The 27495-nt window shown below is 33.0% G+C and overlaps 1 protein-coding gene across 1 annotated transcript; it reads right to left on the reverse strand.

The window, feature by feature from the left end:
- On the reverse strand, nucleotides 1-27128 carry LOC129906945 (uncharacterized). Its single transcript, XM_055982941.1, has 8 exons — nucleotides 26875-27128; nucleotides 26550-26779; nucleotides 26252-26428; nucleotides 25886-26129; nucleotides 2850-3077; nucleotides 2405-2420; nucleotides 549-756; nucleotides 1-475 (listed from the first exon to the last, which is right to left on the reverse strand). Exons 1-8 carry the CDS (start codon nucleotides 27100-27102, stop codon nucleotides 1-3), a joined length of 1806 nt encoding a protein of 601 aa, XP_055838916.1. The 5' UTR covers nucleotides 27103-27128.
- Between the last annotated feature and the right edge of the window lie 367 nt (nucleotides 27129-27495).

A 27495-nucleotide genomic window follows, 5' to 3' on the forward strand; every position in this document is an offset into this window, starting at 1 on the left:
TTAAACACCAAAAACTGTAGTGTTTATTAATTTCGATTTATAATTTATTTCATATAGTTTTTTTGTCGAATTTCTTATGATATTGCTGGTTTTACCATACCAAAATATTTCATTAATTTCTACAAAACCTAAATTTTTAAACATTGCTCGTGAAGCAGTATTTTCTTCAATTATAGGTGCCAAAGTTTCAATTCCTTTTTCTGCATTCATTTTGGCCATTGCTTTAACCATAAGACTGCCAAAGCCTTTTCTTCTATGACTTTCTTGTACTTGTAATAAACCTAGGGCTCCCAATGGTAACGTCAAACACCAAGAAACTAAATTTCCATCGTTATCGTATGCACCAACACTTTGGCCTAATCTAATTAACCGGCCAACAAATAGTTCTGATCCGGGATGATGATGTGGCCATAAGTTATTTACAGTCTCAATATCTTCAGTTCGAATAGGGGAAAGGGTTATTCCTTCTGGTGGGCTAGAAGAAAACAAAAAATTACTTCAGGTTTCTTAAGAATTAGTTACGGTGAAAGTTAGTAATTAAAACTAACTCAGTATTAAATGCCAATGCTTGTTTGAGTTCAACGTGATGCCAAAGCGTTCTGGGTGCTTTATCGATCTCGAAATCCTTTACATAAGCTTCAATAGTTTTCTTAAGTCTTTCATGAAATCCATATAAAATATAATCTTCTTTCTTATCTAGACAACGAAGGGCTGCTAAAAGACGTTCTTGAGAGTCTTCAAGAGTATTCATCGTTATACAGTGCTGCTAAAAACATTCCGGATTTTTTTGTGATTTTCATCAATTGAAATGTTATAATACAAAACTGGTACAAAATATTGTTTTAATATTTTTTCTAGGTCGTTAATATATTAGTTAAGCAATTTCAACAGAAAAAAATTATCTTTAATACATACAAAAATTTTAGAAATTTTAAAATTAAGTAAAGTCAGAATTTCAGCTGTGAAAAACTAACCGGATTTTTTAAAGTTAATTTTCAAAGTTAATATTTTGCTCAGTAACCTTTTTTTTTGAAGACTGCTTGGCACCAACGAGACTTGGACTAGGCCAAATAAAATAAAATAGAACTAGAAACATGCTCCCAGTCATTTTTCAAAGCTACAAGTACGTTAGTTGCTGAAATGGACTTTTTCTTTTCTACCCGTCACTTAAAGATGGCCCACAAATTTTTAATCGGGTTCAAGTCGGCTTATTTTTACGGCTATTCTTAGCAAGGAGTATTGTCTGTCCCAAACTTCTGTTTAATGGGCTTTTAAGAATTTGTGGCATCATAACTTGCAGAAAGAGGCGACGTAAAGGCATTTATTTTTCCTTTAATGGAGCCATTATCGACTCCAACATCTCTCTATTTTGGAAATGATCCATAATTCCGTTGATTTTGTGAAACGGGCTAGAGCCTGCAGCTGAAAAAACCCAAACCATCACTGATCCTTTGCTGTGCTTCACGATAGGGAGCATATTTTTTTGGTTTCAAACATGTCCATGTTTGAACCATTTCACAATCGGAATAAAACAAGCTAAAATTGCTTTTATCACTGAAAAGCATATTTTTGCGTTTTGTTATCGAGCAACTCAGATGTTTTTTTGGAAATACAACCATGATGAAGTATTTTTATTTTCAAATTTAAAGTGTTCCTTAAGATCCTTTCATTGCCTACCTTTTTAGACAATGCTTAGTATAAAGAAATGGTCTTTTTCCGAGCCGAAAGACATAAAGCCCAAATCTCTCAAATCCTTTCTAACTGTACTTGATGTTGAAAGCAGATTAAGCTCCTCACAAATCGTTTTAGAAGCCGCAAAAGGATTTTTTATCAAAAAACTCTTTATTCGCCTATCAGTTTTTAGGGATATTTTGTGATTGCATCCACCCAATTGATCTACTTCAACTAATTTTTCGCTTTTTTACTTTTTGGCGATATCAAACTCACTTGACGTTGCAATTTTCAACATCCCAAAGGGATAATATTTTGTTTTATTTCGGCTTGAAAATGTTCTACAACTCAATAACGAATTTGATGACTATAATGCGTTTTTTCCCTTATTCCATTAAATAATGTATACAATTCACAAAGCTAACAACTTTGTTTGTCACTGCAAACAAAAATTGTATTAAAGTGACGCTTAAAACCGTTATTTCAACAACGGGAATCGAAATCCTTGAAAAATCCGGTTAGTTTTTCACAGCTAAAATTCTGACTCTACTTCATTTTTCAATTTTTAAATTTTTTGTATGTATTAAAGATCATTTTTTTCTGTTGAAATTGCTTAACTGATATATTAACGACCTAGAAAAAATATTAAAACAATATTTTGTACCAGTTTTGTGTTATAACATTTCAATTGATGAAAATCACAAAAAAATCCGGAATGTTTTTAGCAGCACTGTATATGTTTTATGGTCCTAAAAAAAAAAAAAGAGTTTTCAATTTACATTTAAAGATAATCATAAAAGTTGATAACTTTTCGTTACTTTAAATGCTAAAGAAAATTTAAACACTTTAAAACACATTCTGTTAACCAACCCTGTGCAAAGTAAACTGAACGAAAAATTAATTATATTGGGGCAAGCAAGAAGGTATGATTATTGTATATAGTTGATTTCAAAACAAACATTTTCTATGGCTTTCTGGTAATTAAGGTCTAGATATCTCTTTTTTTGATAATCTAAATGCATGCAAACACAATAAAGATAAGAAATAAATCTTTCAAATTTGTTTCTATGCAGCTAAACAGTTCACAGGGTAGTTTAAAATTAATTAAACTATTAATTAATCACACAGAAAGTATTTTCTAATCAATGTTATGATCAGTTTACTAATTTGTTTCTTACTTGAATTATAAAAGTTCCATCACTCCAATCACCATTTAATGAATATAATTTCACTGATTCTTCTTCCAATGTTGGATCTTTTTGCAGCCAATTAATAAAATTTTGTATCATATTAAATGAATTTGATTCCAGCTTTCGATTCACATAGAGATCTCGAAGTTTTGGCCAATCTTTATATGGAATTTTAACCAGAATATTTTTATTCATTTTTAAAATGCAAAAATGATACTAGAAGTATCATTGACCGCACAGTCTATAGAGCTTAACAAACCAACTTAGCTAGCCTACTATCTGAAATTCAAACACTTGCTGATGTATCTTTTTACATTTGTTGAGGTATAACTAGCTATTTCATTTTAACTCAACAAAGAGAAAAGTACCGGTATATGTGAAACATGTGAGAGAAAAGCTTTTAGTTGGGAATGAAAGAGAGTTGCCATGTATTTATTTGTGCATTTTCTTTGTTTTGTTCAATCATTGTTGTTTAAAGTGCATCCACACATAATCTCGTTAATTAATTAAATTATAGAGTGGAAGTAATTTTCAAAATGTCTGCGGTCCCGGTCAGTAAAAGATTTCTAATTGTGTCGAAATGTAAATAGAAGATATTGAGCTATTTTAATTTTGAAAAAAAAAAGTAATTTTGGAAAGTAAACCTTTGGATTAACTTTGGAATAATGGACTACATGCGTTCGCGTCAAAAAACTTGAGTAATAAGTATTACACAAAGTGATGATAATTGAGAAGTGATAAGTGATTCATGATTTTGGATAAGTGATAATTTAATGTTGATAACTGATTCGTTTTTAACTGATTATTATTTTCAAGAGATACCTAAGTGTTGAATTTTTGTGAAAAGTAAGAAGTAACATTCAAGTGATGATAATTAATACAAAAAAGTGATAGATAATTAAATAAGGGAAATGTTATAATTATATATGATAACACTGGTCAACAAAATTTAACTTTTTTTTTCCACAAGAACCAAAATATACTTTTCTGAAGGTTTTTGAGTTGCTGAACTCAAATCCGCAATCGGAAAAATTCTATTAGCCTCCGTTCTTGAAATATAACCGTTATAAAAAAACCCTTTTTTTGCATTTTATAACGGTAATATTTCAAGAACGAAGGCTAATAGAATTTTTCTGATTGTGGATTCGAGTTCAGCAACCCAAAAACCTTTAGAAAAGTATATTTTGATTCTTGTGGTTCTATGGTTGGCCAGTGTTGTTTTTGATTCAAAGGCCGCTACTTAAATTTTAAATATCTCGGGCAATAAAAGAGATATCGGAAAGATTTAAACATTTTTTGAAAGAATAAAACTAGGTCTTATAGGCAACGTTACAAATTTATTTATAATGAATTACTCCACATAAAAACATAACCTCGAAAACAGCCAAAATTACGTTTTTTGACATTTTCTAACGGTAATATTTCAAAAACGAAGGCCAATCAAACTTTTCTGTCTTCAGATTCGGATTCAGCACCCGAAAAACTACTAGACTGGTTCTTGTGGCAAAAACCTTGTTGACCAGTGTAATTTGAGATTTTCAGAATAATAATGGGTCAGGTTTATTTTTCTATGTTGCATTTTTGAGGACTTACACATAAAAAAGAGCAATACAAACGTTCACTGTCTATTTTCTCATTGGGTTTTTCCAAAAGTAAAATTAGTATGTCATGCTGAACAAAAAAAATTCATACGTTCGTTTTGATTTTCCAAAAAAAAAATTGAAATACAAGAATGATTTTTTTTTAAATTTGAGTGGACTCTAACTTGAAATTGAGGAAGTGAATATATCTTCTGAGAAGCGTTCTATGTGTCATTTACGTATCAATGAAACAATTTCAGAAGACTTTTGGATGTTTCCGTATGCTTCTGGCCGTCCATCCATTCGAAAACGACATTAGATTGAAAATTGAGGATACTTAAACGTTTTCGTTTACTAACAAAAAAATTTTCGTAACGACCAGATGTAAACATTTTACGATATTTTTTGAAAAGCATTTAATATTTTTTGTTTTCATATGCCCACATCTTAATAGGCAAAGGTATGTCACTGTGGCGTATGCGTAACTTTTTTTTTCTATAGAGAATCTTAAACAGTTTATACTAAATTTGTAAATATCTAAAACGGAAGTTTGATTTTTATTAGTGGTTAGCTGTTTTGTAATTTTCTTTTAACCCAAGTAACAATTTAGCTTTCATAAAGGTCAATGCAAGCTATTTTTTGGCTTGCACTAGAAGAAGGACAGGTCTTATACAAATCATTTTGGCGCATTTTACCGAAATTGCATAGGGCTTTCCTTCACAGGTAATCAACAAGCTAATAGCTTGTGACAAACAGTTTAAAATGGCCTTACTGAGGTCTTCCTGCAGAGGGTTTATCTAATGCACAAACCGGAATACTTGCATAGGATGTTTTTCTGTTGTTCTGAAATTATGAGAATATTATTTTAATTGAAAAAGAACACATTTTTTTATTTTTATCAAATGGCCCGGCCAGGAATCGATCCCACGTACCTCTGCATACCAAGTCAGCACCTTACCAGTAGACCATGCTTGAATATTAAAGATGAGTGGAAAATAGGGAGGTAATTGAAACCTCACATTGAAATGCAAAGTTTTTGAAGTGAAATTTTCTTTAGTATCGTAGTGATTTGAAACAAGATGAAACGAAAACGTGACACGAACATTCAACTTGTTATAACTTTTTTGTTTTAATAGAAAGATGAATGAAATTTGTACTATAGGTAATTAAATAAACTATAAATGTACAAAATTTCAATTAATTTCATATTAAAAATTCTGAGATAACGGTAAAATGATGTTCTTTTTCTACACACGTTATATCTTTTGATCTAGTACACATACAAATTTAATTTAACTTTAATACGCATGCTGATAACATAACCTTTCATTTGATATATCACAACTAACTTTACGAGCTCTACAAGTCTATGTATGATTCATACGTCATATAAAAGGTGAAATAACTATAGGTTGTCATTTAAAAAAATAAATTTAGTGGTGTTAAAAGAGAAAAAAGATTGATTTTTTTGCTCTTTTGATGAAAAGTGATTTGGTTTGAAAAAAATAAGATCTTTTTGTAGATGTTGTATAGACATGGACGGTATAAATATTTTGAGCTAAGACAATAAGCTTTCAGATGATATAAAATGGATATAGGTTGTCATATAAAAAACATGTATTTAAAGGAGATAGAATACAAAATAGGTAGATTTTTTTTTAAGGTTTCACTTCCACCACGTGTGAATTGCACATATTACATTTTTTTCTAATGTATTAAAAACATTGCATATCTCCAGGATAAAAACTTTGCATACTTACAGGTGAAAACATTGCATACTTACAATATAAAAACATTGCATACTTACAAGAACCTCTTGCTTTACAGAAGCAAAATTGTTTTTTGGGTTCTGTCACTTGAAAATACAAGGCTTCTTTAGAACGGTTCAAACAGTTCTTATAAAGGTCTTCTTTAACTTATATTTGCAAGGCTTCTTCTAAACACTTCTAGATAGCCTTATGGAGACCTCCTTTTTTTCCAAAATGGTTGACTTGCGTAAGTAAGCCTTAAACTAAACGTATACAAACTATAGCTTGTCGAATTGAACAAAATGGACCTTATGCAAGCAAAATTGTTACTTGGGAAGTTATGTATCTAAGCAATTATACATACGCAATTACTTTGTAAAAATAATCCACGGGACTAAAAACAAATTAAAGCTAATATAAAACATTGAAACAAAAAAGAAGTACACAAGACAATTTCTTAAAAATTGGGAAATGTGGGATCTTTTTTTATAGGTATGTTACTTGGAAAACGTTATTTTCAAAGAAAGGAATCATTTTGGCTCTTAAAATAAAGAAATTTCTAACATAATTTTATCAATGTGAACTTACATATTTACTTTTATTTATAGCAAGGTATAATAACTATACATATTTCATTTGACTTAAATAAATGTGAATTCCATTTATTTCGCATAAAGAAAAAGTAAATAAAAGGATTCCAAAATGCCTTTATTTCCTCTTCATAAATTCTTCAACTTTTGATAAATTTCCAATCTTTTAACCAATTAAAATGTCATTTCTTGGATTTGTTATTAAATTTCCAAAATGCTTTCTGTATGTAAGCTGCCTTCAATCATAAATGACATTTTTCGTTTTTGTTCAAAATTTGTCATTCATATTTCAACAATTACAACTATTATATTAAGGTAATTGAATTTATTTCCTTGACATTTTCTTTTCTTCTTCATAGACGTACAAGATGCTTTATGAGTGGAGGGAACCTATTCAAATGTTTCGATCTTATCCATCTCATCGATTTAAGCACACACAGAGTAATCTTCTTGTTCCTTCGTTACAGTTGCAAGTTCATTGGAAATTCTATTAAAATAAAATAAAAAAAATATATTTATACTAAAGAAGTTTTCAAAAGACATCTGTTATGGGAAATTGGCTACCAACTCTGCTCTGCACTCCGGCAACTTCATATTTTTATAGATTTGATGTTCCATGTATTCAAGGATTATTGCAAAAGTTTCATTCCATATAAATTTTCTCTTTTTATTTCCATGACTACTTTTTATGAATACTCTTCTTGCCTTCCCAGTGAATGGGAATGAATTATAAGGTTCTTTTCATCTAACCTTATCCAAGTTACCCCAGTCAGAACCCCATTGACACATAAATTCAAAAAAAGAGGGAGTCAAAAGGGTGCATACAGAAAAAACCCTTTTGATTCCTTCATTCCTATGAAATGCACTCGAGATGGGGATTTTGCCCTCCAACTCCCTTCAAATACCACCCAACAGACAGCTTCACTTATCTCAACAAGAACGATGACGACGATGGCAATGATTATAATGATGATGACTATGCAACCGCCAGGAAATGGGATTTTTTGCCAGAGTTGTGAGTAATGTTAATGTACTTTGGGTTATTTTTTTTTTTAAATACATCGCGGGTTTGTTGGAGTCAAAGGACATAACATGCCTGACCTACTCCATCGCAACAACCGTGAACAAGTTCTTTACCAGAAAAGAATTAAAAGAGCCTTGGAAAATAACTCCCTCTGTCGTCGATTCCCCAGAAACATTTATATCGAGTTAAAGATTTCCCATTCCGCTCCAATGCCAGGTTACAAGATGATGAATGTTGCATTCGGTCTTTGACAATCACAATAGTGATAAAAGAGGGGGAATCAAAATCAACTCCAGAGAGAGTCAGCAAACTGAAAAACGGACTTACAAAGGGAACTACATATTACATCTTTCGTTGAAGCCCTCGCATAGGTTGTTGAAAAGTGAAATTCGTTTTCTCCCCCAATAATTGCAATTGCAATCCCCCAAATATATGTATAATTCTTCGAACTCTCTGTGAAAGTGGATGAGGTGGAAATATTGCTTGCTACCTGCTCTGCTACTGCTGGTGATGACGAGTGCAGTGCTACCTTTTGCACTTGGGAAATTCAGTGGGAAATGCACTCCATAATCGAAATGAATTTTCAACACAAGGAATCAGAATCAGAATCGGAATCGTGCTGAAAAGGACTTTCTTCCTTGATGCTCTTTCAAAAGCGCCACAGTCATGTGATTAAGGTAAATCTGTTAACAGCGCTTTGTGTTGTTGGTGCAAAATCGAAAATTATAAAAGAAAAATTCAGCCAAGCGTTTTCCTGCAAATTTCACTGATCAAAAGGTTTAAAGAAAAAAAAAAAAAAATTCACTGAATCATCATCAAGTCTGTAGATGAGAACACACGAGGAATGAATCCGTCGTACCTTAAGAGGAATTCTCTTCCACTGATGATGATAAATTAATATCCCTCTTTTTTTTTGTGTGTAAACATTCTTTTGCATGGGTTCGCATAATTTTTTTAGCAGGAGAACTCAAAGAATTAATAAGCTTTAAACTTTTTTTTTTGAGTGAAATACCTACCAGGCAGGTATGATGAGGATTTATCTTAATGGATTATCTGTTGATTAAATATCGTTGAGTTAATAAAGAGTAAAAATAGGTCGAACTTCGATTTTTTAAAGACAGAAAGTAGAGTAAGAGTAAGAGTAAGAGTAAGAGTAAGAGTAAGAGTAAGAGTAAGAGTAAGAGTAAGAGTAAGAGTAAGAGTAAGAGTAAGAGTAAGAGTAAGAGTAAGAGTAAGAGTAAGAGTAAGAGTAAGAGTAAGAGTAAGAGTAAGAGTAAGAGTAAGAGTAAGAGTAAGAGTAAGAGTAAGAGTAAGAGTAAGAGTAAGAGTAAGAGTAAGAGTAAGAGTAAGAGTAAGAGTAAGAGTAAGAGTAAGAGTAAGAGTAAGAGTAAGAGTAAGAGTAAGAGTAAGAGTAAGAGTAAGAGTAAGAGTAAGAGTAAGAGTAAGAGTAAGAGTAAGAGTAAGAGTAAGAGTAAGAGTAAGAGTAAGAGTAAGAGTAAGAGTAAGAGTAAGAGTAAGAGTAAGAGTAAGAGTAAGAGTAAGAGTAAGAGTAAGAGTAAGAGTAAGAGTAAGAGTAAGAGTAAGAGTAAGAGTAAGAGTAAGAGTAAGAGTAAGAGTAAGAGTAAGAGTAAGAGTAAGAGTAAGAGTAAGAGTAAGAGTAAGAGTAAGAGTAAGAGTAAGAGTAAGAGTAAGAGTAAGAGTAAGAGTAAGAGTAAGAGTAAGAGTAAGAGTAAGAGTAAGAGTAAGAGTAAGAGTAAGAGGAAGAGTAAGAGTAAGAGTAAGAGTAAGAGTAAGAGTAAGAGTAAGAGTAAGAGTAAGAGTAAGAGTAAGAGTAAGAGTAAGAGTAAGAGTAAGAGTAAGAGTAAGAGTAAGAGTAAGAGTAAGAGTAAGAGTAAGAGTAAGAGTAAGAGTAAGAGTAAGAGTAAGAGTAAGAGTAAGAGTAAGAGTAAGAGTAAGAGTAAGAGTAAGAGTAAGAGTAAGAGTAAGAGTAAGAGTAAGAGTAAGAGTAAGAGTAAGAGTAAGAGTAAGAGTAAGAGTAAGAGTAAGAGTAAGAGTAAGAGTAAGAGTAAGAGTAAGAGTAAGAGTAAGAGTAAGAGTAAGAGTAAGAGTAAGAGTAAGAGTAAGAGTAAGAGTAAGAGTAAGAGTAAGAGTAAGAGTAAGAGTAAGAGTAAGAGTAAGAGTAAGAGTAAGAGTAAGAGTAAGAGTAAGAGTAAGAGTAAGAGTAAGAGTAAGAGAATTAAAATTTTTTTAAATAAAAGAGTCCACTCTCAATATTATTGATGCTTTCTCAATTTTGTCCAGGAGAGCTTTTAAGTGATACCGATGAATAAAGGTTTGAATCGGTTATCTTAACGCACGTTATCAATCCCGGGGTGGCACCGTCACGAACACTCTGCCATCACTATATTAAATATAGCTATATAGGACTTTAAATGCGACTTGAAACAACGCATGTATAAAGTAATTTTAAACTTTAACAAAGCTTCTGTGGATAATGGTAAGCCCTTTAAATGTTTTTATGTGTTCACTCAATTTTTCACAAACTTTAATCGTTAATTAAATAACTTTAAACTGTCACACGTACTTACTAATTAAATTAATGTTCAAGTAATTAAGCACATTTAACGGAAAATCGTTTATATGTATTTTTTTTTTATTTCTTCAACAACACTTTGCATCAACAGGAAATTAAGTGAAATTTTTCAAAAGCAATGTTAATTGCTGGCAATTACGGCCAAATAGTGCAAGACAGACCAATGACGGTGACAAATTTAAAAAATTCAATTGCACTCATTACATTGACAGCCAATTGTTGTGCAAATTTTCTATAAACTTTTTTTTTTTTTTTGTTTCATTTTGTTTTGTTTCCGGTTCCTGTGCTTTTGTCTTTCTTCATTTCAATTCCGATGCCGATGTTATATTGAATACCATCGTCATAGTGTAGAAGTAGATGAAGGGTAGGTAGTTGTATTGGTATTGGATCGTTTTTCTTGTTTTGTGGCTGTCAAACGAGTCCTTTTTGCTTTTTATTCTTTTTTATTTTTTTTTTTATGTTTTGTCCACCGCTGTAATTACAGACAGCAACTGTTATGTGTCGTGGGTTTTTTTGTTCATAGTTCTTTTGAATCGTGTCCGATATGTGTCTCTGTGTTGGTCATTTCAACAGTAACATGAGGACTATAGTAGAAGTAGCAGCCAGCAGCAGCTAGCAGCAGCGGCATCAATAGCGGCCAAGCAGACGGCCAAATGTTAAACGATGTCGGTTTATTTTCAGGACACACATATGGGACTGTAATTGACATAATGCTCTGTGCTGTGTAATCCTTGTGCGAGTGGTTGATGCTGGTCGATTCTATACATTGGCCATTTTATTTATTTTTATGTATGGTGTTTCCGGTTTGGGTGACCAGTTCTTTTTATTGCTGGTCATTTTGTTATATTTGCTGCTGCTTCCCTCCCCTTCTTGTTTTAGTCCTACATGGCTACACACACAAATACTAGGTATGAAGGACATTAAATGATTTTTTTTTCGTTGTTAGTTTTTGCTCTGTCTCTGATGGTGAAAGCAAATGACAATCCATGCTGTATAACTCGGATAGATGATGCCGCAGAATGAAAGACAGCGAATAATTGTTTTTAGTTTTATTATTATTTTTTTTTTTGTGGCAATAATTATTGATTTTTTTTTTTAATACCTTTGTAGCTTGATTCATGATTAAAGCGGACAATAATTTAAGAAATTTTATTAGTTGAGGGGGAAAACCGTTCTAGCACAAGCAAATAAAAAGCCAACATTTCATTATTTTTTAAGAATAATAGTTCAATAAAATTAGATTTAAACATCATAAATTATAAACAGGACTTTTCTTTCGGCCTAACCATTTTCAATAACACAAATTCAGCTAATGATTTCGAACTAACTGCTAGCAAGACCAGCTTCGAAGAATGGTCCAAAAGCTATCATGCGGCTTAGCCATGATTTCCAAACTTAAATAACATGGACTGAAATCAAAACAACCAACGCGATTAGGTTTCGAAATCATTACAGTGATTTTTTCCTAACGATAAAACTTTAGAACTCCGATTTTGATAATTTGCGAAATGACTCGTAATTCGGTTGTTTCAGGACCAAAACCAAAATTTAGCAGTTCTTTTTATTTATTTTTAAAACTTAACTTAATCAATACGATTGATTTTTTAATTTTCTTAAGTTTTATATTTTCAATAGTTATAATTTATAAATATTACACATACGCCACAGTGACCCATTTCGGGTGGATTAATGAATTTTATTACACACTTTAGATGTGTTAAGTTTAATCGAAAAAATTGCCTTCTACCCATGATATGCTTATTGTTTATGGTATGTTTTTAATTTTTTTTAAGAATGTACCACTATTTTAACTGAGTGTTTGGTTACTACTTGCACGACGTTTTTAATCCTATAAAAAAAAAACACCCTTTCACCCAAAATATTTCGATGTACTCTTTTGATTCTTAGTTGTCATTGCAAATCAAATGTTCATGCCGAATTTAATCCCTTCAACATCATGGGAAGTTAGTTTTCTGAAAAAATGTACCCGTTGCACTTAAAATAATAACTACATTAAAAGGACTTTTATAGTCACTTGGAGCAGTCGTATAAATTTTCCTTTTATTTTTGTTAAATTCAGTATACAAACAAGTTTATTTCGGCAATTAAATAGCCTCTCAAAAACATTTAGTTTAAAGGATATAGCTTAACCTAAAACTGCATTATCGATGCAGTTTTTTAACGATGGTGACCAAACTTCAAATAGGATTCGTTGGAACTTTGAGTATATGAGTGAGAGTATTGCTGCCAACAATTTCCATGAAGAAAAATACTGTATAGTATTTTTTTCCGGCACAAAAAATAAATGCCCAAGTGTATTAAAGAATATTTTTAATTTAACTTTATGAAAAATAAAACACAAACTTAAATAATTTTTTTTGTAAAAAATGTTTTTAAATTTGGGGCTGTTTTCTTTTTTAAATAAACTCCTGCTCAAAATTAACGGACACATTTTTCGTCTGAAGTTATACCCCTGCATCTTATTTTAAAAGGCTTTAAAATTCTTTGGTGCATTTTTTTGTGTTTTGTTATTGTTTAGCAAGTCGGAAAAATGCTAAACTGCAACAGTATTATCAACCAAAAAAAAGATAAACCAAATTTAACAATTCAAGGTCTGAAAACTGATTATAAAATAATTTTTATTTTTAAGAAGAAAAATTTAAAAAAAATGGAAGCGGGTGACGGTTCTTTCCCATAATTGTATGCAATACTTGGTATAGTCTCCTCTAGCGCATATGACAACCTGGAGTCGTTTGTCCATTCCACTAATTAACTTTTGAAGGTTTTGTTTTAACACTTCTTTCACTGAAGTTTTCAGTTGATCAAGACTGCTTGGAGGTGGATTTCGGTAGCGAATGCATCTTTTCAATATTTCCTACACATGTTCTATTGAATTCAAATCCAGATTTCTGTGTGGTTAATCCGAAGCTGGAATATTAAAATCTTGAAGATATTCTCAAACTACTCTAGCATGCATTATCGTGCATCAGACTAAACTGTGGACCAAATCTAGGGGTGATTGGAACCAGATGCTGTTCGAGGGCATCAGTCAAGTATTTTTGGGTACTTAACTTAGGTCTAGAAAGGCTCGCTAACTCCGTAGGTGTTGTAAAGCAGATTTAACTCCATGAAATTTTATGACTCTTCTTTAAAAGGCTCGCGGGTTAACAGACAGACTTCAGCAAATCTCTCCCCAAATCTTCCCGACAAACATATTATTCCATACCTTTAATTTAAGATCACTATTGTCTCATTTGAGAAAATAACCATGATGCTGTGGCATAAAGTAATAGCAGGACTTTACTTTAAAATAAATAGGATGTGCGTTAAATTTGAGCAGGAGTGAAGTTTTAAAATTAATAGTTTCGAAAAATTTTTTTTTCATGAAAAAAATTTCATAGTTTTAATATTAAGGTTAATGAAATGTTGTACCTACAGAAATTATATTTGCAATTGACGAGAAAGTAATTTCTGACGATTCAATAGCAATAGCTGATACTGTTAATAACGGTTTTATTTCAAAAGTAAGACCTTATTTTCGGCAATATAAATAATTTTCTTATCAAAATCGTTATAGAGTAGTTTTTGAAAAAAAAAAAACCTTTTCCATTTTGTCCATTTCGGTTGTTAAAAAAAAATAGGTTGTCTGTAAGGCCGGTTTACGGACGATGATTTTACGTGATAACGCCGTGCTTTTAAAATGAGTCAATTGAAGCGTTTATTTATTTCAAACAATCATAATTTACAAGAAAAAGCTAAAAAAAAATTACCTTTTTTCTTTTCTCATTATAATAATTTTTTTATTTTAAAAGCTTACAAAAAAAATTAAACCATTATAAAGCCAAATATTTCTTCTAAATAATTAAAACATTTTTAAATTTGTACAATGCACAAAAAGTATTAAAATAATTTATTAAAAACAATCATTTCTTATGAAAAAAGTGAAAAAATAATTTCCATCACCCAAAAATTCATTTTTTTGATACAACAACCTATACAAAATTTTATACCACCTTATTGCTTCAGCTCAAAATATGTATATCGATCATGTCTATTAGGTATCTACAAAAAGAGCTAGAATTTTTTGAAATCGATCAATTTTCATCAAAAAAAAGCAAAAAAAAAAACATATAATTTTATGTTCTCACGCTATTGAATCAATTTTTTTTAGACAACCTATAAAAAATTTTGTATCATAAAAAAGCTTATAATTTCACTTTTCATATGACGTTTCAATCTTATTTCTGCGATGCCTAGAAAAAAAGTTAGTATTTTTTAAGGCCAACCATGTCGAAATTCCAAACTGAGATTACGGTACTTCCCACACTGGTGGCTGTTCATGATCAAGAGATCTCCACAGGTGTTTTGAGGTATTTCGCAAGTTTTAGCTGTTGAAGAAAAAAAGATAAAAATAAAAAACGGTTAAACGGTAAAAAAAAAATTGTTACAAAAAACTTGTTTTTCCCGTTATTCGGTCAAAAACCATTTTGAAATACTAATTTTTTGCACATGTATGTGCACAGTCATAGACTACATGTTCTATAAGCTTAAGATTTTTTGAATCCTACAAAAAATTTAAAAAAAATAAAAACTCACCCAAAAATACCCAAAATAAGTAGGTGTTTTTTAAAAATTCATATTTCGAAACGCAGAGACTTAAAAAAAAATCGGTATCAGACCCCTAACTTTTTTTTTATTATCTTTCGAATGACGTTTTTCAAATTGTCAAAAAAAAAATTACCCCTACCTATAATCACTACTGTGTCAAAGGTCTACCTCATGTTTTAGTTTTAGAAAACCATTAATAGCTGGGTTTTGAATTTTTTTTAGAATTGTCGGTCTTGCAATAAATTTATCTATTGATTAAAAAAAAAATACAACCCTTTACATTGTCGCGTTTAGAAAATAGACAATATTTTGAAATTTTGTTTTACCCCTATTTACCCTATTAAAAGATGGAATTTTTTAAAATCCTTCAAATTTATTTAACTTTAGATTATTATCTTTCAAATATGCTATAGAAGATTCTTGTATCTCTAATAGTTTATTTTTAATTTTGAATTGAAATTTTTGCCGCACTGCGAAAGTTCGAGAGTGGAACGGGAGAAAATGGCGTCACTTTTTTGTGGTGGCTGCCATGGTTCATCGATTTATAAGACGTTATCACGTCAAAAAAGGTAATTTCCCCTGTGAAGATGTTCCTTACTTTCAGTGCAATCATTAACACATTTACACGTTACTTACAAAATCACAAAGTTAGAAAGCTTCCACAAATGAACCTAAGCAATAAGTAAAGATCCATTGTAGTAGTGCAACTTTACTTCAATCGGAAAATATCAATGTGGTTTTTGGCTGAACACAGAACTTGCGTTATTGGTTTGCAAAACAAACATCAAAACTTCAAAAGTGCTTTGTGTTTAAAAAAAAAAAAAAAGTTATCAAGTTCGGATTGAAGATTCTAATATAAGCCATTTAAACAACATCTCAGAGGGGTTATACCAGAATAATCGCCTAACTTCAATATCACCGTATTGCTACAAAAACTAAGTGAATTTTTTTGTCAGATTCAGACTTTTTTTTGTTCTGAATTATTACCCTTACTGCCTTAATAAAAATTCATTTTTGTTAAATTTAAATGCAGATTCCTAATGAATTTCCCTCTGCATTTATCAAGCTTTAAGTGGTTTACTAAGAGTCTTTTGTCTTCAGAGCCTCAAAATTTTACCTTAACTTACATTTATCTAAATATTATCAGATTATAATTTAACCCTCCATAATACACACAAATCCACTTAAAAATTATATGTGTATATGAAAACATCTCTAGATCATCATAATTTTATTCATATTTTAATTTTCTATTTAAACGACCAGTCACCCTATTATACAACATAACAAGTAGGTTTTCTAGTTTAAACCAGGTATACACCCATTCATTCTCAGCTGCAGTCAGTTTCGTAATTAAAACTTACAAGTGCTATACGATTTACCCTCGCACTCTGTATACCATATTTTAACTCTGTTTGACCACATTTCTTCCAAATTGTACTCTGCACCATAACCCTCCCCAATTTCAATTCCATTATATCCATGAGCTATTAGTATCCTAGTACCAACCACCACTACACAAGTCGGAGTCATAGTTGGAGTGTGGACGTGGAGTATAGTCATTCTTTAGAGAGCTTGGAACATAAATCTATTAAATTTAAGCTGCTTCTCTCAGCAGAATTTTTGTTTGCCATTTCAATACTAGCTCCCATTAACCAGACCAGAGAGTGAATAAGAGCCCTTCATTCAATATTTTTCATCTACAATTCTACCAGAGAGTGAAGATAAACCTTGTTGCAGCTTTTAGCGCTGTCTCTGGGGCAATACACTCTCTCTGTTAACCACATAAAGTCACCTCGCTTCTCTAAGCCCTTCATTCCCAGAGAAGAGAGGGTATCAACAGGATCATCCTTCTGGGGGCAAAGAGGCTAAAGTCTATTTAAACTTTTCTCTCCTTTTTTTTCCTGTTTACCACAATTTTCTTTTGTTTTTTTTTTTTTTCATTTTCGTTTTCATTTCTGGGATTGAGATTTATTTTCTTTGTTTTGGAATCATTTTAACAACGAAAAAGTGAGGGAAAGACAAAGGTGCAAACTGTTCGATTTAAAAATCCAACATTTACAGAAAATAATAGACTTTTTCGATGAACCCACACAAAGTAACTATGCTCTATCGCATCGAAACCACACACCCAATTTCGATGAAGCTTATTGAAAAATGTGGTTTCCCATGGGAATGGATTATAGCGCGCCTATACTTTTCCGCTACAAGCTACAACGAATCCTTTTTTTTCAATAAATTTTATTAATTTGAACACACAAAAACAAATCGTCAATAACCGCATGACATGCATTTTGGAGCATTTGTTCGAATCCAGATGATAAATAACCGCACGCCAACACAGCCCCAACCCCAGCCAGTCGGTGAAGGACTAGGGCCTGGTATAAGGGTTAAGCTTTTCTATGATTGTCGCGGTGCTCCGTGATGGATTTTCATCAAAAGCCTATAAATATTTGGCGTATTGGGGGAAATAATCCGAAATAGCATGCGACGGCCACAATTAATCAAGGTAACTGACACGAAATAGTGATGTTCCGGTGTCAATTGCATTCACCGGTCGATGGCCCTTCTATGGGGTTTTGTTGCCGACACCGACACTAACACCGACCAACCAAGGGAGCCGACAACGCCACCTATCGCTACCAATGCCGCCAATGAAATCAACCAAACGAAGGGATTTCCGCAAAAGCACTCGTATCCTCTCTAGACTTCCATACAGAGTCGTAGCCACAGATTCAGTTGCAGCTATAGCGGTAATGTTTGATGTTATATGCGTTGTTTCTAATAGGAAATAGAGGTGCAAAATACACTGAAAGAAAATTAAGGTAGAACTGGAAAATAAGTGGTTCTCCAAGTTGCTCATCATCTGTTCTAGAGATCTAAAGAGCAAAAGGGCCGCGGCACTGCTTGAATGACTTTACTAGACTCAGAGTTTAGCCCTGAAAATTTGATTCTTATTCAAATGCATGTCACCCATCGATCGGTCCAAAGAAGACCCCGAGTATGCCCTTAAAACCGTCAGCTTTAGGGGTGTGCTAAAGAGCGGTTTTCAAAGAGCAGTGAGCATCATATAAAACAGCTATTAATAGCTGCTATTTAACCACTCTTTAAATAGCAGTTAACGCTTCAAATTACTCTTTCTTTCTTTTCTAAATTTCTTTCTGATTTGAAATATAATTGAAAATATGGAATGCAAAAAATATAAAAAGAAAGTAACAATTTCCGGATTTTGAATAAGAAATAATTGCTTGAATACCTGCACTGAAACGATGGTATTTCAAATTGAACTTTTCTGTTTCGTCATAATCATACTAAACTTTTCTCTGCGCATTTGCTTTTTTCATTTTTTATCGAGAGCAGAATGCTCACAAAAAACAGTGAATTTTTAAAGAGCCGAGAACATTTTTTCTGAAAAAAAGCAGTGAGCAGTTTAACTTATAAAATACAAAGTATAAGTAAAAAGAAGAACACTGCACATTGGATTGGGTTGGATTTTTGTAAGGCTGAGGACTGAGCAGTGAGCAGCTTTATTCAAGTGCAATCGCAACTGTCCGCTGCTCAGTTGAAGCGTAGAGTGATTAAAAGCAACTATCGCAATAGCAGCATCAGTTCAATTTTATTTTGGCGGCGGATTTTTTGAAGCCTTTCAATTTTACAGGAATCAAACAAAAGTGCGGTGACTTTGCGTTAATTTACCGCTCTTGTCATGAAACTGCGAAAAATAAGACTCGCAGGTTACCAAAACATCCCAACATCACCGCAGTGTCAACACAACATCACCGCAAGAGCAGTAAATTGAGCGTTACTAAATTTTTGTATGATTCGTGTAGAATCAAATTTCGTCCCAAAAAACGCATGTGTGCACCGGGCCTAACAGTTTTTTGATGGTAAAATTTGTTTTTGCACCTACACCCTACAGTAATCGTCAAGTACTAATAATTACTGATAACTTCTGTCGAAACGTACTTGTGAGGCCTTAGGTAGATAACCAAATCGGTAGGTACCCGAGTCAAAATTTTGTGATGCTTAATTTTCAAAGGCTGAGGTAAGCTCGCCGGAATCCAAGGTTCGTCCTGAGAAAAGCAATCTTAAAACTCAGTTAGAGTAAAAACACCGAATTCTTTCCAATTATTAATGTTCTTTATTTATTCAACAGACTAACTACTTTCTTTTATAATTATTAAATTATTTATTTCTTTATTTTTTATACTATGTTATACCCTAACATGCTCTGATTAGAAAAGCCCGTTCTCAAGTTGAGTGGGAATTAGCCCAGGCCCAGGCCCAAGATGAGAGGGAATATTCTGGTGCACACCTCCTAGCGAGGGTGAATAGAGCGCTACCTATTAACTCTCGGAGAAAGCCCAGTCTCAAAGTGAGTGGGAATTAATTAAGTCCCTAGTGCACAGCCTCTTAACGAGGGTGAAAGAGTTATAAAAAAACTAAATAAACTTTTGCTTCAAAAAATTGGATCAATTAATTAAAATTGAACCTGGCACCATAACCAAGTTGCTATTCAACTTTAGTAGCGGCGGGAGAACTACTTCTTTATTGTTCGAAGGTTGACGATTCTCGATTTTCAGTGGAAATTTCACCTCTACTTATATATATTTTTGCATAGACTAAATGTGAATCGTAAAAACTAAACAATAATTCTGGTACAAAATTACACATTATAATTAATCTTAAATATATAATATATATGTTGTTGCAGCTGTTGATGGTGTGGTGATGGTTGGTAGGTACGCTTATAGTCCGGGTGGTGCAGTTGCTTGGATTTCATAGTCTGGGCGTACAGTTGCAAAATTGGATCTCGGTAATGAATTACAATTTAAATTGAATTTAAAAAAAAAACATAGTGGCCGGCGCACTACAGCCTAATACAGTTAATATCAAATATCTTGATAAAGTACGAGAATCTATTCAAGGCTTACGTGCGGCTATGCTTCGGTGTTGGTACAGCTTTGAAAAAGTTTGCGGCGGTGCTGCGGCGGGGTTTCATTTTTACTCCGGTAGTACCCGGGCTACTGCTGCTTAATTATCAGCAACAACTATTACTGAAGCTCGCCTGGTGACACTACAGATACTAGTCGGAACTATGTTTGAACAACTGATTTATAGATTATAACTTCTGACCGACAGGTACAAACAAAATTGAAGTAAGGTAGAAATTCAGACGAGATTAGTTTAAAGGCCACTGAGCGAAATCATAACGAAGTTTTATTTCTTTACTTACCAAACTATACTTTATTAGACTGATCCAAATCCTACAGATTTTTGTATAATATATTTTTTTATGAACGATGAAGTTTTTTGTTTTTCTACCTTGGTGCAAAATTAACAAAATCCAAAGAAATTTCGCTCAGTGTAAACGTATTGCATTACTAAAGCACGAAACTAATTTCGTATTTGCTAGTTGTTAATATGGTGTCTGTATTATTAGTAGGTTACCGTTATACGTTACGGTTGGTAAGTATACACCAAAAATACCAACATACTACTAGCTACTTGGCGAATGAAACTGCAGTATCGTTCGTGGTGATTGAAGGTTCAAAGACCCCCTGGATATCATCGTCGTCGTCGTCGTCATAGTCGTTGCGTGATCCTGGTCCTGGTTGTCGCATTTGTCGATGCTGGTCGGGTATATACTATTATGCATATATACAGGGAACATTTAAAATTCGGTTGTGTATATTCTGGCATAGATATCACTCTCTGAATGCACCTCTATGATACTAGAATGCAAAGGGAGTATAGATTGTACGTGTGTACGTGGGGTAATTATTTTATAATTACAGAAACGAGACGAGAACTTGTGTGTGCTATTCAGTTTGATTCAGTTGATGTTTCTCTGAATAGAACTATGTGTATGCTCTATCTGAATGTTGTTGTATTACAAATTATTTGAAAACATCAAAATAGTTCTTAGTTTGATATTCATGCATATTCAACTGAATGAAAGCTTTTAATTGTATGTATGTGATCAGGATTCAGCGTGTGTGTTTGATGGTAATAAAACGGAGTGCAAAAAGTCATTCCCTAGACAGAATGATGTAAAATCAATTCCCAAGGAAATATGTATTATTTATTAACATTGTACACATCGGTTGAAAAACTTGAATCTGATTTTGTGACATTGTGTCCTTAGCACTCAACGAATTTACTAACTATTTTTTCATTAAATCCCTTGGATTGATTTGGTCAGAAAGTATTAAAATTTGCTTCTTGGTTTTTCTTCCATTTTTACTTGCGATATAGGTACTATAGGGCAAGTTTAGGATTCGTAAAAAAAATCGAACTCGAGATAACAATTTTACATGACATTACGATGATGGAGAATGCCAAAAAAAGTGGGTCCAGCAATTCTGTCTGTCTGTCTGTCTGTCTGTGTGTCTGTCTCTATCTGGAGCTGCAGCCTAAACGAGTGAAGTGATTTTCTTCAAACTTCGTAGTTAGCAGTTTTTGGTGATTCCCTAGAGGGGAAATAGAAATTTTTTTTTTATGACCAAAACTAACGGTACCTGCCATATAACGGAAATATAAAAGTTAATTTTTTTCAAAAACGGCTCTAACGATTTTGATTAAAATTTTTGTGTGTAGTACTACACATAAGAGCCAACTTTTTAAATAAAAAAAATATTTTTTGTACCGTTATTAACGGTACCTGTCATAGAACGGTTTTTTTCGTTTCTGAATATCTCGTACAACATTAACCCGATTTAAATGAAAATTTTTATACAAACGTGTGTAAGTAAAGATAATATTAAAAATTTAGAAAATTTTCAAAAAACGCATTTTTGGTTTTTTAAAAAATATTTCAAAATTTTTTTTTTGAAAAATCAATTTTTTGAAAAAGGATCAATGAAAAATTTTGAAATTTAGTTTTTATGTGTAAATTAATTATTTCTTCAATATGGCATACCAACTTTTTTTTTGAAAAATGTGAAAAAATATTTTTATATATAAAAAACTATTTTTTTAAAAAACGGCTACTACAATTTTCGAAAATTTTTTTCTAAAAATACTTTTTTATACGAGAAATAAAAATTATACGAGAAATAAAAAAAAGAACTGAGTGCGGCGGTGACCCATGAAAATTTACTTTTTGACAAGAATGTCAAAGGGATTATGACGCGATCGCCATCTTCGAGATAATTTGGCAGCAGGGCTGTCGTTTCACCTTTAGAGTTGGTGGTACTTTAGTATTTAAAAATAGCAGTACGCCGCAGTACTTCACAACACCTGGCAAGTTGCATGTGATAAGTTGCATGTGATAAGTTGCATGTGGCAAGTTGCATGTGGCAAGTTGCATGTGGCAAGTTGCATGTGGCAAGTTGCATGTGGCCACAAAAAAACAAAAATGTAAATACTCATGAATAAAAGGAAAAAAAAACAACATAGACTAAAATTAAACCTATATTGATATATAAATGCCATCAATCGTAGATAAAGTTTAAATAATACTGAGAGAGAAGTATAACTTCAGTCGCGTGTAAATGTGTACACACACTCTTTTTTTACATAACATTTTGAGAGCCTAGAAAGTCAAAGCTCACATTATCAGACATTCTAAAAATGAACAACCCGGATCAATACAACCAAAACGGAACTTATGTTTCATCAGAAGACCTAAGATCTACTCATGCGTTTCATTTAAGGAGAGAATTTAAAGTTTTCAACCAAAAACTCTCAAGAAATCTTTAATTTTGAACATTTTCGTGCAAAGTGAATCTGCTCAATGTCCTTTTGTCTTTTACTATCTAAACAACTTTTTTAAAAAAGACTAGAAAAAAAATGGAGATTTTAAATTGTTCATTTTCCTTTTGAATTACAAATTGAATTGCATTCATTTACTTCAGTTTCTCCATCATCAACCCCCTTTCCAATAGCAAGAGAGAGTTTTCCCTTAAAGATAAGGAATTCGTTACGATTACATTTACGGGTACTTCATCCAAACAACACCCACTCCTTCTCACATCCAACCCCTTTGCCATTCCCCCAAAATAGCCTTAAGTCCAATTCATCTGTCCTAGCAACTACATTGACTGAAAATTGTATAAAATCCAATATCACAGCCAAGTGGAGAGAAATACACTTTGTGAAAAGTCTTCGTTCACAGTTCGTAGAGATGAGCAAAATAAAAAAAAATACCCTGCACTAGCTAATTGCGAGAAAATTCCTTTCGAGTGCAAAACGAGATAATCCCATCACATTGACATATAAATTAAACATCAAACCAGTCCACTTAAACCCCATAGTCTCCTTCAACTTTTAGTTTTTTTTTTCTCTCTCTGTTTAAGACTTAAAAGGATCTAAATCAACTTAATGATTGTTGTTGTTAGTAATCCTTGCATTTTGCAAAGAAAGTAAATATCTTGCATCAAAAATAGTGCAAATTATGAACGAAACTTAATCATTTGCCCTTAAGATGTCCAAGCAAACGGTCCAAGCACAACGTCCACCCAGGCAGCATATTGTGACAATTATGGCTATCAGAATTTGTGTTTTGCATTTTAAGTGTCATCGAAAATAAACTCTCTTAAGAATGTCATTGCACACTCTGACTCTGACTCCTGCCCAGCTATAGACCAGGATCGCATAAACAAATTACCCAACATTAACGAACACAAACTGTTCGCTAAGTGCATCATCATAGAGCCTCAGATGCTGAGTGAGTATACAACACGAGCAAGCATGTCCCCTCTGAGGGGTTCTTTGGTTGGGTTGTTGGCATTGGCGACAACTTGTGCTTGTGCGAACGTAAATCCTTTTGCACAAAGTGACTATTTAAATTACCCTCACGTTACACCAGGCATTATGATTAAGTTCACAATGGGGGGTTTCCTCGTTTTTCCGTTTACTCTTGCTCAATAGTTTTACTTGGCTGGTTCTTGTTCTTTACTCTTGTTTCTTTCCATTTTTCTTCTCTCAGGAAAAAGTTGTTTCCAAGTCGGTCGGTCGCTTAGTTGAGTGAACGTTGAAGAAAAATTCACACCATAAGGTGTAAAGCGAATAATTTGTGTCCATGATGTGTTGTATAGTGTTTAGATGGGAAGGAAATGAAGCAAAAAGGACCTTGGCTCCGTAGCTCAACTTAAATTGCATTCGTGCAATTTAAGTTGAGACTTTGTGTTTTTGTCAGGGAAGCATTTGTATAAAATGCTGAAAAGTTGTCAGAAGTGAATATTTTATCTGAGTCCCAGATTTCCTGACCTACTGACAGATAGTTGAAAGTATACAACAATTTTGGTAATCGAAACATGAGTTTGCTGGCTTAAAACAGCAACAAAAAACAACTCCAAAAACACCAACAACACAAAAAAACATACAACACCAACAACATAAACAACACCAACAGCACTAATAAAACCCACGGCACCAACAACACCAACAAGATCAATAACACCAACAACACAAACAACACCAATAACAACAACACCAATGACAACACCAACAACACTAACAACACTAACAACCCTAACAACACGATGACGATGATGACTATGATGACGGATGATGAAAACGATAATGAATACAATGATGAAAAGCATGATGAAAATGATGATGAAAATGATGATGAAAATGATGACGAAAGTGATGAGAAAAGGATGATGAAAATGATGATGACGAAGACGGGGACGAGACGATAACGGTATTGAAAGCAATAACGATAACGATATCGATAACGATACCAATAACGATATCGAGGTCGATAATGATATCGATAATGATATCGATAATAATATTAATAATGATATCGATAAGAATATCAATAATGATATCGATAACTATGTCGATAACGTAAAGATACCAATAACGAAAACGATTCTTAAATATTTTCACATTAAAAGTCTAAATTGCCAACAGAGGCTCGTAAAAATCAAATACGGACCTGTTTAAAAAAGTTCTTATAGCTCACATGCACCGCCATCTGTACATAAAAATAAAAAAAAAATACCACGAACCATGACTTCCAGACTAACTTATGAGCAAACTGACGATGTAAGGTGCACTAAGTAATCCTTCTTTCTTCTTCATACATTTTTTTTTTACATCCAACCAAACCACAGTTAGTTGGTTGACTTTATTTTTTAAATTTGAATTTCAAAAGTAAGACATTAACCCTTTTTTTTTTTCTTGAAAAACTAAAATAGAAAAAAAGTTGCACACGTTCTTCATTCATATTCCTTTTTGCAAAGAAATGCAAGGTTTTACCAGAATTCCTTCAACTCTCTCTTCCTTTCTTTTCCCGCAGTTTTAAAAGATGCAAATGTATGTAGTTTCACAAAAGTACTTGACATTCATTTTGCTTTCCACCTGCAATAGCAATGTGATGCCCATTTTTGAATTTATTCCATAAATTTCATTCTAAAGTTAGAGTGAGAGAGAGACAGAGTGAGTGTAAGTACCATCAAGCACAACGACTCTACGACAAAACGATAAAAATATGGACTTGTCCGTGCGAAAATAAATCTCTTGTAAGCTACAAGCAAGCTATATAGCAGTCAACCGCAATGGTGGAAGGGACACTCATTTAGAATTCCATTATTTTCAATTAGGTATTCACGTGGACAGGTTTTTGAATTATCCACTTGAATTCGTCCTGAATTATCATTTAATGAGATGTATTCTCCAACAAAAAATCCTTACTACAACACTCCTTGTACTCCTTTTTTACACTCATCTTACCTCGAATTATTGTGTCAAAAAATTCATAAAAAAAAGGTGGTTTGCTAAAGAGAATCCTTTGAGTCCTTGAATAGATTTGCATTTACAAAAAAAAAAAAACCTTCAAAATTTAAATTCTTAATTGCATTTTATTGAGAATGAAACAGAAAAAATTCTAATAAAACATAAATAAAAAAAAAAAACCAATCATCATTTGTCAGTCCATTCAAAATCCTTTGTAGGATATGTCCTCAACCAAAATGCTTTATCGATTACCTTAAAGCCACAGCTTTCAAACAACCTTTTCGAAGGTGTATTCTCATGTCCCACACAAGCCATGACATCCTGATCCATCTGACCGATTTTCTTTGTTATTGATTTGAGCACCAACCTTCCAAGCCCCATACGCTGATGAGTGTCTTTCACCTGAAGAGCTCCAAGGAATCCCCCCTGAAGTCTACAAAATTACATGTCATTCAGAGTAGACCAAAAACCCAAAAAAAACACACACACAATCTATCCTTCTGTCACGTGTGTCAAACATAAATAAGGCCAAAAGTAGTAGAATTACAAACTCACCTAAAGCACCACGCAACCAACTCATTGTTGGCCTTTGTAAAAACACCCACATTTGGATTCCATTTAATCAATCTTTTCAAAAGGAACAACGAGCCCACGTGTTGATTTGGCCAGACATTGTCTGCCACAACAGCATCGTCCTCATTCATTGCCCGCACGACAAAACCATCCGGGCAACTGTCAATAATTAAAAACCATTAGTGCAAATTTGTCTACCCTGAAGCTCTTTCTTCATTCACTTCGAAAAGCTTCGAAACGAACGTTCCCAACCCAACAGAAACAGAGAATGAATACCTACTCAATTTCCATTTGAATGGCTTCATCACGCGGCATGTGATAAACTAGCGTTAGGCTATCATATTCCTTTTGCAAATGCAGCTGAGTATCGACAACGTCGAGCACAGCGGGACGATGGCGTTCCAAAAATGAACTGACTTTATAGCCTCCGGACCAGTCCAACAATGATAGTGCAATTCTCAGTCTTTCGTTGGAGGGATTTAGTGTATTTAAAAAAAGTTGATATCTATCCTAAAGGCGCACAGTGCAGTAAAATTGAGTAAAAATGCATGAATTGAATGAAAGAATAATAGGTTTTTTCTCGCATCAAGAGCCAACGAACTTACTGCCAACACAAAAGTTCCATCGGTTCGCCAGTCATCGTTATTTAAAGTGAGTATAGCGAGAGCTTTAATTTGGGGATCTTTTTGTAGCCATCTGATAAAGTTGTCCAGAGTGTAATAACCGACACAGTTTTGGGGCCAATCTTTGAGGTAGAGGTCACGGAGTTTTGTTAATTCATCACTAGGCACTGGGATGAGGCTTAAATTATTGTTATTGGCAGGGTTTGTCATATTTTATGATGGGATTTCGAAGAAATCTCACACACAGTGGAGCCGGACGGACGTAGTGCCACCTTTCAGCGACAAGAAATAATTTCAACTAGCTCAAGAGCATTTTTTGAGAAACAAGTTTGAATCGAATGAGTATTTGTGTGCGGTGATGACTGATGGCGATGAGTAAGAAATTGAAAAATAGGAGAAACCGGGGCAATGGGGAGACTTTTTAGAAAACGATAAAATGAAATTTTAACTCGAGTTTTTATTTTAATTGGTCTGTCTTAAATAGAGATTTCCCGAGTTAAACTGTGTGGGTTGAGTTGAATTGAATTGAGTTGAGTTGAGTTGAGTTGAGTTGAGTTGAGTTGAGTTGAGTTGAGTTGAGCTGAGTTGAGTTGAGTTGAGGTG

This window comes from Episyrphus balteatus, chromosome 1 (genome assembly GCF_945859705.1).
Source record: "Episyrphus balteatus chromosome 1, idEpiBalt1.1, whole genome shotgun sequence".
In the NCBI taxonomy this organism is placed as follows: domain Eukaryota; kingdom Metazoa; phylum Arthropoda; class Insecta; order Diptera; family Syrphidae; genus Episyrphus; species Episyrphus balteatus.

Excerpts from the sequence above, each read along its gene's own strand:
- LOC129906945 (XM_055982941.1), bottom strand. The coding sequence starts at position 27,102 with ATGACAAACCCTGCCAATAACAATAATTTAAGCCTCATCCCAGTGCCT. Across the intron at positions 26,780-26,874 it reads ATGGAACTTTTGTGTTGGCA|GATAGATATCAACTTTTTTT; the intron begins GTAAGTTCGTTG and ends GTGCGCCTTTAG. Across the intron at positions 476-548 it reads GCATTGGCATTTAATACTGA|CCCACCAGAAGGAATAACCC; the intron begins GTTAGTTTTAAT and ends GTTTTCTTCTAG.